Source organism: Spermophilus citellus (assembly GCF_964194105.1).
Source record: "Spermophilus citellus genome assembly, chromosome: 1".
NCBI classification, from domain to species: Eukaryota; Metazoa; Chordata; class Mammalia; order Rodentia; family Sciuridae; genus Spermophilus; species Spermophilus citellus.
This window is the reverse complement of record NC_138182.1, coordinates 179022936-179043310: the sequence shown is the minus strand read 5'-3', so window position 1 is coordinate 179043310 and position 20375 is coordinate 179022936. Positions and strand designations below refer to the sequence as shown.

At 33.2% G+C, this 20375-nt stretch overlaps 1 protein-coding gene across 3 annotated transcripts in view; it reads right to left on the bottom strand.

Moving 5' to 3' along the window:
- The window catches only part of ADAMTS19 (ADAM metallopeptidase with thrombospondin type 1 motif 19), a 254721-nt gene that overhangs the window by 122705 nt on the left and 111641 nt on the right, over window positions 1–20375 (bottom strand). For all 3 annotated transcript variants that reach the window (XM_081281410.1, XM_081281411.1, XM_081281412.1), the window contains one exon: window positions 5925–6030. In XM_081281410.1, coding sequence (XP_081137536.1) covers window positions 5925–6030 — 106 coding nt within the window. The remainder of the gene's footprint in view (window positions 1–5924; window positions 6031–20375) is intronic.

Here is a 20375-nt window from a genome sequence, read left to right as displayed (position 1 = left end):
AGTATGACTGAAGAGATAAGGTGAGGACATTATTCAGAGCCAGCCCAGAATCAGTTGAGTAGAGCTCAGTTAGCTAGAACTCATCCACATTTCTGGCACAGCACTGTAATTAATATAATGGGATTTGGATCCGGACAAACTTGGCATTCAATGTCCATTCAGGCACTTATTAGCTGTGTGAACTTTGGCAATCACTAACTCTAAAATAAAGTTAAGATTATTGCCTTCCTTATTTAGGTGGGAGTAGAAGTCTTTGGCCCCAAGGTGCTATAGCACTGCAAAGTTTTGCTCTTCAGAGCAAAAATCTCCAGATCTAACAAGGCCAGAAAGTGGTCACAGGATTATGTTATTAATAAGTACTTTTAAAATTATTATTTCCTTGACAATTTATATATTTTTCAATACCTAAAACGGATTGAATTTTTATAAACATTAAATTAGGGCCTAAATTTTAGTAAAACCATGCCCAATAATAAGGAAGTTATTTTACTTTGGTTAGAACTCACAAAGAGAACTGAATTAATTTGCAGACCTAAAGAAATATCATGTGGGATGTATGTGTGTATGTATGTTCTTTCTTTCTATCACTGCTCTGTTCCTGTTACCTCCTATATATATGAAATATTATCTAACACACCATTGAATATCATACAAAAAGCTTTATTACTTGCAATGAATTGCATCACAGAATAATATTTAAAAACACTTCATACATTTGTAGACAGAGAGAAATATGTATACACCATCTGTTAGACTAAAATTCTAAGGTTGCATCTTTTGCAACTCAAATACAACTTCCCAGTGAAACACTGACAGAAAGAGTAAGGATCTTCCCTACCTGTTACATGACAAAGTTCTTCAAAGTATTGCCTGTACACTGGATCCTATTTGGTGAACACTTTTAAATTACTGCTTTGTCTGCAGATAAGTAGCTGGTGATAGAATGTTAATCAGTTACATCACTGAGCACATAGTTTAGTTTAGCAGGCTATTTTTTTTCCATTTCAAGTTTTTTTCAGTGAAGGAATTTAAGTGCAGTATTCTATCATAGCTCCTTATCTCATCCCAGACCACACTTGGGCAGTAAGATCATTTATTGAGTAGTTAAAAAAAACCCACAAATTTAATAGAAAGAACTTTACTACATATAGTAAAGTAAATTTTAGATGCCTTAACATCTCAAATGACATGTGTGTAAGAGAGAGAAAGAACATTTAGATGCCTTAACATCTCAAATGACATGTGTGTAAGAGAGGTGGAAGAAAAAAGAGAGGGAAAAAAGGAAAAATATTTAAAAAACTATATAAAATGTGTTTTCCTAATATTAGAATGAGGAAATAATTATAATTGTAAAAGCCTACAGAAGTAATAAAAGAAAGTATGAAATTTAACTACCAAAAAATATTTGCAGGCCAAAACATTAAAAATCAAGATTAAGTTAATTAAAACTAGGAATATCTTTCCAATATTTTTAATCAAAAGAGAATAAGCTTAACACAAAAAGAACTTCTGAAATATGAATTAATTTACTCAGCTCTAAAGTGAAAATAAGAAAGAACACTTAGCTCAAAGTTTTGGGCAATTCGGTTAGATATATGTGTTCAGTTTAGCAAAATGCCCATTAATCACAGACAATGTTGAGTTTTTATAGATAGACTTTGGCAAACCAATATAAAATAGGAGATCTTTCAAACTTTGAAAATATTATATAATTTTGTAGTAAAGAGTTAACTCAGCAAGTTGGGTGGTCCCCAACCTGAACATTCCAAAGAAAGGTTTGGTCCTTGCCTAGCTCCTGGGAGGTAACCTCTAAGCCCTTGGAATATCTTGCCAAGGTATCTTTGACAAGAATATCTTTGTTTAGCTGGGGGTCTTGGACCATGACAGTTTCTTCTAACAATGTGATTTATGGTGAGGTCTAGAGTCAGTTTGACCTCTAGAGGGGTTGGAAACTGAAGTTTTGCCTTTAGGCAGTCTGCCATGCCCACAGGACCGAACTTCAGAAAAAATACTGGATACCAAAGCTCAGGTTAACCTCTTTTGGTTGCTAGTACTCTGGTCATGTTTTCACACTCATGGGAGAATAAAGCACCATCTGTCCCCACAGCTTCACTGGGAGAGAAGACTGAGAGTTTGGGCGTGGTGCCTCTTGGATGCTTTATGGAAGTTTTATCCTTGCTGATTTTAATCTGTATTCTTTCATGGTAATAAACTATAATCATGAGTTAAACAGTTTTCTTGAGTTTTGTGAGTCCTGTTAGCCTAAGGGTGATCTTGAGGATACTCATCAGAACAGTAAATTAATCACAATTAATGCATTCTGATCTGAAAGCAAAGTGTCTTATTTTAACAAATTGTTGTTCATAAATAGCATATAGTGAAAATAGGTTCAATAAACTATCAAATTTAGAAATAATTTCCCATATTTTTATTCATAAAAATAAATTTTTATACTTTATCATAATAAATTAATGAAGATGCTGTTTGTATTTTATGCATAGATATTAATTCATTTCTACCAATTAAAACATTTCCTTGATTAAAACTTTGGTTATAAGACAATTAATAACCCCTAAATTATTGCATAAAAAAGAAAATAATTTTGGAAAAGAATCAAGAAAAATTAGTTTAAGGCACTTTGTTCCTTTTTTTAAAAAATTACAGATTCTATCCTGTTCTTTTGTTTGTAATTGCACATAAGATATTTTTAAGTTCATAGTTTTGCAACTTAAAAAGGAAACTGACATTGTACTAGGTTCCTTTGCAATAGTAAGAGAAGGAGTTTTTATTCTTTGATTATTAAAATCCTCCCTCTCAAGAGTCATCCTTTATTACTTAGTGATTCATTGACTTTTCAGCTGTATGTTGAGTTTTTATGTGAATTTCTAGAAATCAGTTCAAGTCAACAAATATACACTCAAATCAGTTTAGAAATAGTTTGTGATTATGAAGATATTCTTGAATTAAAAAATTAAAAGAGAACCATTCTACTATTTTTAAATCGTGGGTGAAAGTATATGTAAGAATTTGTTGTTAGTTTTTAGAAAAATATTTTCACTTATATAATTTGACACCGATAAATAGGTGATCCAAAAAAAGACAAAATGAGACCTATGATCCTTAATCAATTATACTTCTAAATAAAAGTGTTCTGCTTGTATGTGTATTTGTGTGTGTGTATGTGTGTGTGTGTGTGTGTGTGTGTGTGTGTGTGTGAGAGAGAGAGAGAGAGAGAGAGAGAGAGAGAGAGAGAGAGATCTGTAGATATAATTATTTAATATCTGAGAAGACTCTCCATTTGATGGGCTGTGAATATATGAATATTTTTTAATTCCATTTTTATTCATTTCTTTTACATTATACCTTATACTTTACACTGGATGATGCTAATGATAATGACACAACTTATACAGATAAATTTCCTCCTGTTTTTATTTTTATAAAGATGACATCATTCTCAACACCTCTCATCTCTCATTGCCTAGCATCAAGAGAACACTAGTCGACTTTGAAGACAACTATTTCTTGGTGAAAGAAAAGTTTTAGTAACTTATTAAGAGACCATTTGTATATGAAGCTGTTAGTGCATAAATGGTATAAACAGTTATTATTCATAAATTCACATTTGTTTATTCAGAATTGTATTTATAATTTATTTGCAGCTTATAAAACTATTATTTTATTTCTTGCCCCAAAACTTTATTCTTAATATTTTTCCTCCAAATAATGCCGATACTTTTCTATACTGAAAATATCTTTGAATTATACTGTTTTAAGAATGCAGATCCTATTATTTCTGGGTTGCAATATTAAGTGAGGTTATTGCATTTTTCTCTAAAGGATAATGATTTTTAGGTTATTTATCTTTTTTTTTTAAGTAAATCAACTCCTTGTATTCAGGTTAGTCAACTAAAGACTAAAAATATATATGGGAGAAAAGTAAAGTTATTTTACACTTAAAAAAGCCAGGCATGGTAGTGCATATCTGTAATACCGGTGGCTCCGGAAGCTGACAGGAGGATCTCGAGTTCAAAGCCAATCTCAGAAAAAAGTGAAGCACTAAGCAGATCAGTGAGATCCTGTCTCTAAATAATACAATATAGACAAAATAGGGCTGGGGATGTGAATCAGTGTTTAAGTGCCCCTGAGTTCAATCCCTAGCACCCAAACAAACAAACAAAAAACCAATCACTTGAAAATTGCCAGAAGAACAGATTTTAAGTGTCCTCACCAAAAACATAAATAAGCAAGAAGTATGTGAGGTAATACATGTGTTAACTACCTCAATTTACCGATTTCACAATGAATTTATATTTCAAAATAACATGCTGTATTGAACAAATATATACAATTTTTGTCAGTTAAGACATGTAAAAAATGAATTTTGGATAATGTCTGATTTCTTAGACTGGGTTATGGATACATTGAAATAATCAAATTTTGGTTGCTCATGGAACTGAGTATCATTTAATCACTCCTTTTTACTTGAATAAGTCATGTTCTTTATGAGTTTTTTTTTCTTTTTTCTCCACTCCCCATTCCCTGATTTTTTTTTAAACAGTACTGGGATTAGGGATTGAATCCAGAGCCTCACACTTGCAAGGCAAATTCTGTATCACTGAAACTACATCTTAACTCCATGAACTATTTCTTTGAAGTTTTCTTCTACCGATCAAATTCCATTGCCAACTCAATCTTACTCAGTTGCCTACAGAGTCCAGGAATATAATGAAAATAAGTCAAAATTTTAATGTTAAACACACACACACACACACACACATATATTTTATATGTTAACAATTAGTTCAATTTTTCATCACTAAAGGACAAACTAAATTGGTCTCTGATCAAATAAGATTTCATAAAGATTACCTTCCTGAATAGGGCCTCACTACTTCTGAGTCCAGTGAAAATAATTTTATTGTATTACTGATTAAACTAGAAAATGGGAAAACCTATATTCAAAATCAAGTCTGATTTCCAATTGCAGGTTATTTTTACTACAATACATTTCTTGAAAATATTAACATTATTTTTAGGCCATGTTAATCCCAAAGTAAGCCCACAACCAGGGTATTGTTCCTAATTTTACTGACAATGCATCTAAGGCTCAAGGATAGCAGTAACTTCAAGTGGAAATTCAGAAAAGTGTGACCTGAGTTGTGCTTGAGTACAAATCCCTGCTCCAACAAATTACCGTTTTTATAATCTGGGGAAGGAAATGAACCTCTTTATACTTCTGTTTTCTTTCCTTTAAAGTGGGTACATTAATGTTACTAAATAACAAGATTATTGTGAGAACTCAGAAATGTGGAAGTACTACCTAAGTGTTGCTATTTTTACTCATTATTACTATTAGTAAAATAAAAACTGACAGCAACACTTGTTTTTGGTACTAAATGAACTAATCTATATAAAGTGCTTAGAATTCTACCTAAGAATTATTAATGTTAATTACATATGATCATGTGTCTAATTTAATTCTGTTTTAAGTCCATTATCCCTAAATCCTGCCAGTTAATTCTTTTAGTATGTGCCTAGTAGTAACAAACACTGATACTATTATAGGCTAGGAATACTTGCACTTGTGCCAAAAATATGTAGTTTTGCAGTTTCATCATTATTGCAATACTTACATTATTTGGAAATGTGTAGTGAAATCAATCATGCAGTGTAATGATTTTCTTGAGAATTTTAATAATGTAATAAGATTTTGTTCAAAGTGTCAAGAAGGTTATAACTTTCAAAAGCTATATATCTTCTCTTTGAACTTATGTAGTTTTTCTCCACCTTTCCTTATATTCCTAAGTCTTAAAATATTATATGAATTCCAAGTAAATATCAAAATATATGCCTCTAATTCAATAACTGATATTATAATCATATATGCTAAAATATATAATTTAGGGATGACTTTTACTTACTTGTGACCCATTTCATGAGCAATTGTAAATGCAAGATTCAGGCCATTGTCTTCGGCAATGATACACTTTCTCTTTTCACTGCACATTCCATTCAAGTAAGCTATACCTAAAAGAAATCAACATTCATTATCATATGTCTGATTTACATTGAAAACGCTCATACTAAGTATTAGTAGAGGGAATAAAAATGATGGTTGTTTCCACTTAAATATATCAATGTGAAATTATAAAATCAACCCTTTATAAATACAATTTTAAGGAAAAATGTGTAAATCAATCAATAAACCCTAAATATTCTTTTAGTTTCATATTTTAAATGAATTATTTTACCTTTTACCCAATTCTCAAAATATATACTGTAACAATATATCTTATAAATATTACTTTTTCTTGTTATGTAACATAAATGAACAGTAACAACATAGAAAATATAAATAAAAAGTAATCGCTATGGTTTGGTTATGAGGTATCCTGGGAAAACGTCTGTTAATGCAGGAATATTCAGAGGTAAAGTGATTGGATTATGAGAGCTATAACTTCATCAATCTGTACTAGTTTGAATGACTGGGTGGTAACTCTAGGCAGGTGGGGTATGGCTGGAGGAGGAGGATCACTGGGTCTCTCCCAGGAAGAGTGCATCTTAGGGCTCCATCCTTCTTCCTCTCTCTCTTTCTATGCTTTCTGCCCTCCCCCCCCCCCCACTCCCCAATCTTGAGATGACCAGCTTTACTCCACTGGGCCCTTCTGCCGTGATATGCTGCCTCACCTTAGGCCCAGAGCAATGGAGTCTATGGACTGAGATACTGAGATTTCTGGATCTGTGAGCCAAAATAACCTTCTCTTCCTCTAAGTTGTTCTTGTTGAATAGATTGGTCACAGCAATGCTAAACCTGACCAAAACAGTAATGATTATGCTAAGTATTTTTAAATTCTTATAAAGATTTTAATTTCAAAAAAATATAAAAAATAAACTATATATAAGTCAGTCTTAAACTGACATTTACATTTTACATTAATGAAATTTTGAAATTGTATTTTAATATGTATAAGAAATAGCTTTGCTATTTGAATAATTAAAAGACTTCCTTTGAAACAATCTTATTTAAAAATATATTCTCTTGGTTGAATAATGATGAAGTATTACTTACGATAAAAATTTCAGCAAGATGTTAGTCCTTTAGGTTCACTTTATCAGAGAGGGAAGATAAAAAATTATCTTCTCCTAAAAGGACATTTACATTTTCTTGATGTTTGAAAATAAAAAAATAAAAATTTGAGATTAAATGTCCCTCCAAAATACTAAAAAAATTATAACTATAATTAGCATGCTTTTTACACTGTTTGGTACAAAATTTCCTGCAGGATTCCCACATATTTTGCCACCTTTTTCATCACAATTAAAATTGTCCTATCAATATGTTCATATTTTTCATCATGTCATTTGCCCCACAGATCAGTACATATCAAATATAGGTGCTTTAATAAGTTTTAAGTTTTACATTTCTTCTCTTGTGTATTATTATTATTGATATCAGAGATTGAACTCAGGGGCACTTCAACACTGAGCCACATCCCCAGCCCTTTTTATTTTTTATTTTGAGACAGGGTCTTGCTAACTTGCTTAGTTCCTTGCAAAGTTGTTGAGGCTGGTTAAAACTTGCCATCCTCCTGCCTCAGTTTCCTGAGCTGCTGGGACTACAAGCATATGCGACTACACTGGGCTCCTATATATCTTAAAATATCATTTTACCCCACATAAAAATAGTATTACTACTTATTTACAATTCATATATTCTCCATATATTTCTATTCTTACCACATTGACTAGGATTTCCAATATAATATTTAAATATATAAAGAGCACTGAGCTTATTTTTCCCTTCTGACATTCATCAGAATGATTACAGTTTCACAGTTGCTTATGATACTTGCTGTAGAACTTTCATTAGATATGTTTTAACTTAAGAAAATTTACTTCCTGATGTTCTTGCAGGTCTAGGTGAAAAAGGAGGAAACACCTGACATATCAGTCAAAGATGGATGGGAGTCACATAGTATTTTCTGGAAAAGAACCAAAAGGTGTAGATAGACACTGAGAGATAATCCAAGAGAGCTGATTAAGCTCTTTGGGAAGACTTTATTTAGTTTCTTCAGCTAAGGATAGAAAGCACCTGTCTGGAATAGCACTAGTAGGCCTAGTGGCTAAAACAGAAAAGGATATTAATGAAATTCAATATGGGTTGATGTTTTATAGATCAGGTGTGAAGGAAGAACCAAAAGCCATGAGTTGACAGTAAATTTGAGAGTGAAGAAGGGACAGAACATGTTCCTGTAGGAGATAAGTAAAGAGGTATGGCAGAGGATGCCTGATAATTTCGAGAACAAAATGCAGTAATAGAATAAAATCATCAATGAAGAAAAAGAGCAAACATATTACAAAAAATTATGGATGATTATGGTCAGAGAGCAGAATTTAGGGATTTGGATTTCAGAGAAGTTTGTAGGTGTCATAGGAGACATGCCTAGGTATCATAATGAGAGGATAAAAAGGTGCAGGTAGTGATCATCTAGAGTGATGCCAAAGAATTAGTGAGTATTGGGTGGACTGAATAAGTGAGCAAGAAATTGATATGATCAAAATCAACTCAAGAAAGTGGGAAAGGTGGCCAATGTCTATAGAAAATATGGGAAAACATCAAAATCAATCAATTTTACAGCTATAAAATCGGTAAGGTCAAGTGCTTCAGCTTTAAAGAGTTCATATGCAAGGGTGGGAGAGAATTTGAAGCAGAGAGAAAGAGAAAAGTGACAAGTACACCACTATTGTTATCTTTCTTGCATCAGTGTTGTAATATTCAGGAAGAGAAAGAATGAACAATGACCTCTGTAGGGACCCTAGCTTATAGAAACCTACAACCACCCGTTTATAAGAAACCAATGACTATGGTAAAAACAAAAAAAGGGTGGTAAATATTCTGGTGTACAATATCAAGGCATATTTTGTCCTAGGTAGAGGGAAGTGAAGGGAGGGGAGGGGAGGGGAATGTGTGGATAGTAAGGATAGTAGAATGAAACAGACATTATTGCTTCATGTATATATATATGATTGCCGACCAATGTGATCTTACAACATGTATACTCAGAAAAATGAGGAATTATGATTGATCAAAGTGTGTAAGTGTAATCTCCTGTCATGTATAAGTAATTAAAACAAATTAAAATTTTAAAAAATAAATGTATACACAATAATATAAAATATTAAAAAAGTGATGATTATGATGATTACATATTTGCATTGATGGATGGCTACAACTATGTATTTAAAAACCTTACTGCCACATATGCATAGGATAACAAATCAACTAAGTATATGTCAATGTGCTAATAGAAATTACATCATATGGTAAGATTATGGATAGAGTTCTTTTTCTTTTGCCATTTTTTAAATTCACATGTTTATAATAAAAATTAAAGATGCACAAACATAATCTTGTCTATGAGATTTGATTAATAAATAGAGGTTCTACTAATTACAGATCAGGAAATGGTCTAAATACCAAAAGTGACCTTCTCCTGTTATTCTTTTAATTAAGTGTAAAACTTGGAATCCTCAATAAGATTGATAAATTCGAATGTCATTATTCTTACATTTGGTAGATCAAGGAGTTTTTCTTTGCCTTGAAATTTATGGAGAAAATTGTAACCATAACTAATTCAAGTAACTTGCATTATCCTGTTTAAAAGCCCATGCTTTTAAAGTCCTTTCAAGAACCCACATGTTTCTTATTATAATAAGGGATAGGGGTTAGAAGCGGGTAGGATTTAACACAGCTGTTATTAAAGATAGATGTAATACAGACCCATTTCAAAGAGCTCCTAATATAAAGAATTCTTGAAATGTAAAGCAAACAAAAACAATTTTCTAATTTCTCGTCTAAATTGAATCAAGTCATGTACCAGAAGTCAAAAGAATCTTTCATCCCAAAACAAATAATACTATCCCAGGACATGGCATGATACACACCATCAAGATGGTCAGGCTCCTGAAACCCTACAGGATGTATTTTGCAATATTGAACCAATGGGGAAATCAGAGTTCAAATCTGATTAAATGTACATAATCTATACAGAAATACTCAAGATCTCCAGCCATCAGGGAAATGCAAATCAAAACTCCACACATTTATTCTCATCACAGTCAGAATGACCATTATAAAAAATAATAATAATAACAAATACTGGAGAGGTTATGGAGGGAAAAGAACTATTACACACCACTGATGTGAATTCAAATTTGTACATCCACTATGCAAAACAGCATGGAGGATCCTCAATAAATTAAAAATGAACTGACCTGTGCTCCACCACCACTCCTGGGAACATAACAGAAGGAATAAAATCAGTATACAAGAAAGAAACCTCCATATCCATGTTTATTGGGGCACTATTCACATTAGCCTAGATATGGAATCAGCCTAGGTGTTCATCAACAGACGATTGGATAAAGAAAATATGGCATATATATATATATATATATATATATATATATATATATATATATGTGTGTGTGTGTGTGTGTGTGTGTGTGTGTGTGTATACACACACTATTATTAGCCATACAGAAAAATGAAACCCTATCATTTGCATGAAAATGAATTGGATGGGAGACATAATGTTAAGCAAAATAATAAGCCAGACACAGAAAGACAAGTATCACATGTTTTCTCTCATGTGGGAACTAAAAAAAAAAAAAAAACAATTAAATGATCTGGAAGTGGAAGAGGGACTATTATGGATTGGGAGGGAAAAGGAGGAGTGAGGAGAGAGAGGGGAAAGGTAGGAGAGGGTAAAAAAAATATGCATGTATACAAATGCCACAGGAAGGCCATTAACTTATACAGTTAATATGTATTAATAATTACAATAAACAGAAATTAAAAGTAAGTGTTCTGGCTTACTTAACTTTTTTAAATCTGTTTTTTGTTGTAGATGGAGGGAATGCCTTTATTTTATTTATTTTTATGTGGTGCTAAGGATCGAACCCAGTGCCTCACACATGCCAGGATAGTGCTCTGCCACTGAGCTACAGTCCCAGCCCCTAACTCTTGTTTTTAACTACTAGTGACACTACCTGAGTTCCGAATCCTGGCTCTCTTGGTACAAAATCCTAGTAGGCTAAGCGTGGTGATGCTAGCAGCTTTGTAGGCTGAGGCAGATGGATCACTAGTTCAAAGCCAGCCTCATAAATTTAGAGAGGCCCTAAGCAACTCAGCAAGACCCTGTCACTAAATAAAATTTAAAAAAAAAATGGCTGGGGGTATGGCTCAGTGGTTAAGTGTCCCTGGATTCAATCCCTAGTACCAAAAATGAAAAAAAAAAATCCTGGTAGTGTTAGAGGTAAGTTATTTACTCTATTACTCTATCCTTTGAGGTAAGTTATTTGCCCATCAATTCTATAATTATTTGCAACTTGATGGAATAATAACTGTGATATATAACAAGCAGGCAAGTACAAAAGTGGTAAGCATACCTTTAGGAATGTGAGCCACACAGATGTACTTTTTCAAATGTGATCATTAAGATAAAAAGATATGTGACAGTAGAAAAGAGATTCTAGAAAATTCAAAGAATAAAAGGTTTTAGAGAGGGACACACTGGATAAAAGTTAAACAAGGAAAGGCAAAAGAAGGTGAGAGGTGGGTGGGAGCTTCTGAACAAAGGACTGAGCTTGGAGAAGGGAAAGGTGATGATAAGAGTCAATATTTCTCATGGAGTTGTGGCTTAGGTTCTCTAAATGTGCAAGCCATGCAGTCTATCTCTGCATTAACACTATATCTAGTGTAGCATGAATAGTGAATGTGCTAAAGGAATTGCATATTCCATGAAACAAAAATTAATAAACTGTGATTCAACTCATGCCTACAATGTAATTTTGAAGAATAAAAATGTACTTCATCCAATTACAAAGAAAATTTTTGAAATGATATAATGATGGTATCTAGATAATATGACATCTATTTGCATGATTACATTCACTTGAACATATTTTTAAAATAATAATTAGTCTTACCAGTTGGGTAATTATCTACCTGATTAAGTAAAAGACAAGATAATGATCTATGAATATAAAAGTACAATTATACAAATTGTTTAATAAATACAGTTATAAATGTAATTTTAAAATATAGTATTCCAGATTTCCTTAAATACTGAAGTAATCTACAATATTCTTAACAGTGCAGTTTTTATAAATACTGAGAAAAAATGACTGCTTTCAAAAAAAGAGTATAATAAAATATAAACTATATAATACATTTCTTTGACCAAATGTGGTAAAACATTATATAGACATTAACATGTTGTTTGAGTTTCAGTACCATGGTAGACTGAGTCCCCCATCATTAAGAAGTTTTGAATGTACAGTGAAATGTGAAGAAAAAATTCCCCAGTACAAGTAGGAATTTTCTAAACCTGGAGAGATAAGATCATAAGTTGAAGTTGCTACAGCCTGGGTATCATTAAAATTCAGGTTTTATTAGAGAGGGGTGTTGTTTCAAATTGTTTGCAGTTACAGATAGTCTTGGGTAGAGATTGAGATCCATGCACAAATAGGAAAGCCTGGAATTGGTGTTGTTCGTAACCTTTAAGCATCCATTAAAGTAACTTTAAAATCTGCCGATAGAGGAAAGCAGCATAGTTTGGAACAATAACAGCAACAACAACAAACCTTCTGGTTATGATACAATACATTCCATTAAGAAATCAAAACCTCAAACTACTGTGAGCATAAAAGTAAAGTATAAAGTATCATGCTAAGTCATGAATATTATGTTAGGTTTTCATCACTATGTGACCAAAATGCCTGAAAACTTAGAGGACAAAAAGTTTATTTTGACTCATGGTTTAAGAGGCCTCAGACTATGGTTGATCAACTTCATTGTTCTGGATCTGATATGAGTTAAAATGTCATTGCAGAAGTGCATAGTGGAGGAAATCTGTTCAGCTCATGGCAGGAGGAGGCAGAGAGAGTACCAAAAAGGCCAGGAACTGGCATAGTCCCCAAGGCCACACCCTCAGTGACCTTCTTCATCTCACAATGCCCTATCTTGCTGCAATTACTATACAAGCAGTTCATTCAAATTATTAATCCATCTGATGGATTAATCCACTAAGACATAGCCTTCAGAATCTAGTCATTTCACTTCTGAATTTTGCTGCATTATCTAATACATGAGGGTTGGATGTGTGTGGGGAGGTAGTGGGTGCCCTTCTGGATCCAAACCATAACAAATATAATGTAAAAATTAGCCCTATGCTATGTAAATCCATGTTAGTCCAGTAATGTTAAATGAAATACGATGGAGATAAGATACTTGATCATTTCAGCAAGTGTGAAATTCCCAAAGGGAAAAAGATTCCACTGAAGATTAGCTCACAAACAAAATTACAAACCAAATAAAGAAATGGTCCACTGTGAGAGAGGTCATGGATAAAAAATCCAGAGAAATAGGGTATGGAAATAAAGATATCTTAATATAATGATGAAGATCTTGAAACCCACACTCAGTGAGCCAACACAACCCAAATGCATTATTGTGTAAATTACACAGAAAACTCTTCTTCATAATACTTCATATTAAAATACTGGTACGATTAACTCATTTTTTTAGAATATAAATATTTACTGGCATGTGATTAAAACTGTTAAAATATTAGTTATAATGTACTTGTACACTATAAATATTATATGTGTAACACATATTATGTGTTATATATGTTATAGTACATAATGCATAAGTAAATACAATAATTTATAGGTAAAAATTTAAATTCATCTGTTACAATATGTGTTGACCTTAAAAAGATCCTTACTGAAGGACTAGTAAAAGAAGTTCTACAGAAAGTAATAGAACATAAAAACAAGGAGTTTATATAAGAAATCCCACATGAAAATCTTAGTAAACATTCATAATAAAATAATTGTGATTGTAATGAAAATGTCTAAGTTTGGAGGTATGTGAGATTTGCAAAATGATGGAACTAATGTAGTCAATGCAATATCATAAAATTAGATAAGAAATGAACAGATTCAAAAAGTTGTATTATTATTAGGACTCAGGATAGAAATAGCTAATATGAAACTATATTCATTGAAGAAAATGAGTTTTAAAAATCTGTAAATGCTAAGACTTGGGACTATAATGAACTACTAGCAAAGGAATATGAATTTAAAGAAGTTTTTAAAAACTCAATCATTGCAATACATGCAAAAATATGGGCTTAATGTAGAGAAATAAATCTGCTAAGATAAAAGCAGAAAATAAAAAAGATACATCAGTATCAAATTAAGGTAGACAAATGTATTAAACTTGCTTAAAGAAACAATTGTTGCATTGAATTTTCCCCTATCTGCTGTAAAAAACACATGCAAAATAGAAGTATAAAAATATTTAATTGTGAAGTGGAAAAGAATCACCAAATAAAATAACCTCAAAAATTGCTGGAGTCACAATATTTTTTTTTTTTACAAAACATAGTATAAGAAAAATTATTGTGCATAGAGGGAGTCATTACTCAATCACCAGAAGCATTTGACAATATTTAACATGGATATATGTCGTAGTTTAGTCCCAAATTACTGATAAAATTAAAATATACCATCCTAAACTAGTATGTTTGGATCTTTCAACAATTGATAGACTAAGTAGATGAAAATAAAGATAAAAAGAAACAGAATCCTACTCCATATAAAATGTTTTATTTAATTCACACACGCATGCTTGCACACACACACACACACACACACACACTTTATATCTAACAATTGAGGATACATATCACTTTCAAACTTGCATCAACTCTTTCTAAAGAAGACAATGCAACTGAACATTTGGCATATACCCAAAGAATAACGTGATAGAGGTAATATTTCCTATCCACACCATAGTAACATTGAGACAGTTACTCTTCCAATTCCTCCCAATAAATGAATAATTTAAAACAGACTTCTAAATAACTTCTTGATCAAAGAAAAGAAACTACAAAAGAAAATATGAATATTCAGAACAAAATGCATCCACTTACTCATCACCTAACAAAGCTAATAGAATATAATGCAGAGTCATTCAGAGCAACTCAATATTCTTGCTGAGAACAAAATTGAAAAAAAATTGAAAATATTTTTAAAGGCATCTGAGAACTATAGAAAGAAAAGAGACTAGAAGTTTCTAAGTCCTGAAAATTGAAGAAACTATCAACGGTGAGGAAAATACCTACAGATGGTTTTTCCCTGGTGGTAGTTGTTGATTTTCAGAAAAACTAGAGGCTGAGAAGCTGATATCATCCAAGAAGAGGACAATCACAGAAGAAATAGGGGCTGGGATGGAGGGCAAAATTTTGCCATCCATCCAATACTGGAGTCATTAGTGGTCATGCAGGACTTGAGAAAGAAATTTGGAATTTCCCCCCCTCAGGACAGTTGCCATTTTCTAAAAGTACATAGAATTATATTTTATATCATTAAACCTCATACATGCAAATACCAGAGCAGAATTTCCATGTGGAGAGTGACAAAAAACAGTTCCAAGTTAGATAAAGATCATTCACTCCTAATCTAGAAAAGATTAAATTATTTCTATTATATGAAAATATCATATGGTACCTTAACAATTGTACAGATGAAAAGTACTAACTGATTATTCAAAAAATACTAGCCTTGCCAAGGGAAGGTCTATTTGACGGAATAACCACAGTCACAAAGAAGTAAAAAAAAAAAAAAAAAAAAACACTGTAGTTATCAGAAAGAATTTTAAAATAACTCAGATTAATATGATAAATAAAACATAGGGAAAGAAACAAAAGAAACAAAGTTGAAGAAAAATGTACAGATTAGCAGAGAATTAGAATCTACATTAAGATCCAATCAAACATTACTGAAGTGAAAAACATGATACTTAAAATTAAGATCTTAATAGATGATTGAACTGCAGATTAGACACAGCAGGAAAGAGGAATAGTTTATTGGATAGATTAATTAATTTAAAATATCCAAACACAAGCAAAAAGGGAAAAGTGAGAAAACATGCTCCTAAAAGAAACAATGCATATAGGACTCACAATACAGGTATAATGTCCTTATAATTTTTAAAATATTTTTTAGTTGTAGATGAACATAACACCTTTATTTTATTTACTTATTTTTTTATGTGGTAGTGAGCATCGAACCCAGTACATCATACATGTGAGACAAGCACTGGGCCACTGAGCCACAATCCCAATTTATTTGAAAGTTAGTGGTTAAGCGTATTTAGAGTTGTAAGAATCAACCCAAAGTAAAAGGTGCTCCTCGAGGCCAAAACTTATAATACAGATAATATCAAAGCTAGCGAGGATATGCACCAACAATAACTTTCATGCATTGGAAATTTAAAATATACAGCCACTTTGGAAGACAGGTTGGCAGTTTCTTAATGAACCAAATGTACTTTTTGTATGATTCAGTAATCACCTCTTTGAATGTACTCAAAGCAGTTGAATATTTATGTTCACACCAGAATCTTTACATGTGGGTAAGATGTGGCCCAGTTTGTATAGTGTTTACATAATATGCATGAGGCCCTGGTTCAATCCCCAGCATGGCAAAAATAAAAATAATAATAATAAATTGCACATGAAAAATTTATGGGAGCTTTATGGATAACTGACAAAACTCTGAAAAGGTGAATAAATAAAAAAAAAAAACTGGTACATCTATCCAAAGGAATATCATTTAGTAGTAAAAATGAAATGAGCCATCAAACCATTAAAATGCCTGGAGTAAATTTAAATGTACATATTAGGTGGCAGAAGCTAATCTAAAAGACTACATATTGTATTATTTCAACTACATGATATTTTGGAAAAGGCAAAACTATGCTAACAATAAGAAGATCAGTAGTTTCCAGGTCTTAGCAAAGAGAGAGGGGGCGAGGGAAGGGAGAGAGAGAAAGACAGACAGAGATAAACAGGTGGGGTTCAGAGAATCTTTAAAATTTTTATGATACTATAGTAGTGGATACATGTCATCAAGCATTTGTCTAAACCCATAGAAAATACAATTCCAAGAGTGAATACTAATGTAAACTGTGGACTTTGGGTAATAATGTATCAATATAAGATCATCAATTATAATAAGTATTTCACTCTGATGGAGAATGTTGATATGAAGAAGGAATAAAGAATGGGGCCAGAGAGTACAAGGGAAATTTCTGTACCTTCCACTCAACTTTTTGGTGAACTTTACAATATTAAAAAAAAAAAAACAGTCTATTGAAAATGAAAAGTCAGCAATAAGCAGGATCAAACAAACATTACGTCAAAAAACAAGACCACAGCAAAAAACACCTGAAAATTGAAAAAGGAGAAAACCTTAAGGTACTCAGGAAAAAAAAGAAAAGAAAAGAAAAGAACTTTACTCCAATTATTCCAAAGTGTAACAATGAAGTATAGAATGGATTGCAACAAAACAATAAAATAAAAGCTGGAAGTAATGGAATGACATCTTTTAATTCTGATAGGAAAAACTCTTCCAACTTCTAATTCTATACAGAATTATAGAAACAGAAAAGGTTCCATAAGCATGCTTTCATACAAAAGAAAACTGAAGTTCTGCCCTAGAAGAAAAGTGAAAGAAATCTGTTAAAGCAGAGGGGAAAAATCATCTCAAGTAAAAATGCAAGAAGAAATAAAGAATACCAGGAGGAGTAACTATATGGTTTGATGGCCCCTCCAAAAATCATGTTGAAATTCAATTGCCACCATGGTAGTATTGGAAGTTAAAACTTTAAGAGGTTTTTAGGTTATGGGGTTCTACCCTTATGAATGAATTAAATCTGTTATTGTGGGGATGGGTTCAATTTTGCAGGAGTGGCCTCTTGGTAAAAGAATAAATTCAGCCTGATTTCCCGTCTCCTATGTGTTTTCTTGACTCTTACCACGTATGACTCAGCAAGAGGGTTCTTACCAGGTGCTGATTCTATGCTCTTGGACTTCAAAATCTCCAGAACCATGAGCCAAATAAACTTCTATTGTTTATAAATAACCCAGTTTGTGGAATTTGTTACATTAACAGAAAGTAGACTAAGACAGATGGATGCTATAAATAAATATTGAATACACAAATCATTAATATTGATGTCTTTCATTATTTTAAATAAAGAAAACCAAAATACAAGCAACACTATGTAGAGGGAATATAAATGGAATAAAAGTGTCCAAAAGTTCCAGCAATATCAGGAGATTGGTAATAGGACAAATAAAATAATCCATAGAATAATAACAAATAGTAAGGAATATATAACTAACACTTAGTTATATACATAGACATAAAATGGCAAATGAATATTGAATTTGATTACCAAAGGGCCAAGAGAGGAACAAAAAAGGGAACGTGATATAAAATTAAACTGAAAAAAATACAAGATAACATTTCATAAATAATAAACAAAGTTCTATTTTTTATAAATTTTCCATCGAAACTAAAATTATAAAGTTAGATTTTTTTCAAAACCAATCTATTAAGATTATAAAGTTAGATTTTTTTCAAAACCGATCTATGTGATTCTAATAAATACACTTTATATATAAGGACATAGGTTAGAAGTAAAAGAATGAAAAATGTTAAAATAAGTAACTATTAATCTAAATAGAGCAAAACTGACTATAGAAGGTAAGATCCTTCAGTGATCAGTTCTCAATAAACATGCCAAGTTGAACAGTAACACATGCATAAAAGCACCTCCACAATAACTAAGGAAATCAGGTGAGAAGGCATAGTGCTTGCTTTGTGTAATGAAACAAAAAGACATAGTGAGGAGGCAGAAGTAGAGTTGCCTGCTTTACTCCTTCCCCATCTCCAAGTCTCCCAGCATGGAGTCAGACATTCTTCTCCACTTGCAGGAGGCAGAGAGAATTAAGTCCAGGCATTTGATCTGAGACACAGTACTAGGCCTGCTGTATTGAATCCCAGTTCTGGGCAAAGCCCCATGACCCTTACCTCAGGTCAATATCTGGAACCCAAGGCACTGGAGCTATGTTAGGTCAGGTGGTGGACTGTAATTTCCACTTAGTCTTCAACCTTGAGCAATAGAGCTGGGAGCAAGACACCACCTGCCAGGGGGTCAAGACAGGAAAGCTAGCACAATGATTTGTCTCAGAGTTCAGTGCCATGGGGAGGCCTAGCACTCAGCAGAACCTAGAGACCCTGTACACAGTCCAGAGGTCACACGTGGAGCTCTAGAGCAACCTGCATCCAGTGGAGATCTTTGTACAAGTGTGACAGATTTCATTTTCAATCTGTACTAGTTCTACCCTTGGAGTGGGCTCAGGGCCCATTTACCCTGCTCCCAAGACTGTAGAAATGTGAGACTTAGGTATATCCTAGCTTATGAACAGCCTTGATGGCCAAAGGCCACCCATCCTTCACCCTCTAGCAGCACAGCTATAACTAGATTGGTGCTAGCAGCTGGGACACCAGGCAGAGACCTATGTCCTAATGGGATGGACCCAAGTTTCAGTCTGCATCATCACCACTACCTGTGGTGTGGGCTTTGACATACTCCCCAGACTGTTCAGGTCCATGAAGATGGGAATCTCAGGTGCAAACCAGTTTATTTTCAGCCTCAGGAGCCAAGAGACTGCCTTTCACCATCACTACTCCAATTTTAATCAACAAAGTGTGATAAAAGCCCACAGAGTAGTAAGGACAAGACTTTGTTGGAAACTTAATGATGTGCTACTGAAATTTAACAGTGGACAGATCCTAACAGATCCCACCCCAAGGCTTGCCAAACAACAAAATAGTTTCTGTGCCAGGGGAAGACATATGACCATAGTCTTTCAGACTTCTAGTCCAGATAGCATCAACTGTGGCTGGTTGCAGAAGTCTTGGACTAGGAGCAATAGGCAGCACAGGGTGTGTGGGCCTTGGTCCCACCCCAGAGTTGCATTGGTTTTCATGGTCTGCGGGCTCAAGATATGACATGGCTTTGTGACGTTGGTGACTCTAGGTGTGGCACAGGAGCCTGGGGAAGGTCCAATCACAGAGACCTTGCCTAGAGCAGAATTTCATTGTGAGAGACCACAGGCTAAAAACTTAGAGGAGGCATGCGAGCCTACACTGAACCCAGAGAGAGGCTTGTGGATATAGACTACTTTTTGTAGGAACTCTCCTGCTTCTTCCTGAAAAAGATACCATGTATATGTGAAAAATCTCGGCTTGGATTTCCCTCTTGGGGAAACATCCTTGGGTGTTGGTATGTAACAGCACACCAACAGCAAACTCTTAGCAAATCTGAACCTGGCTACCACTCAGTGCTGAAATAGTAAAAATGACTAAGGGCTCAGAGAAAACAGGCAGCCTGATTGGAATTTTGGGAAACAGAGGAATAAATAAAGCCAGATAAGGAAAACTGA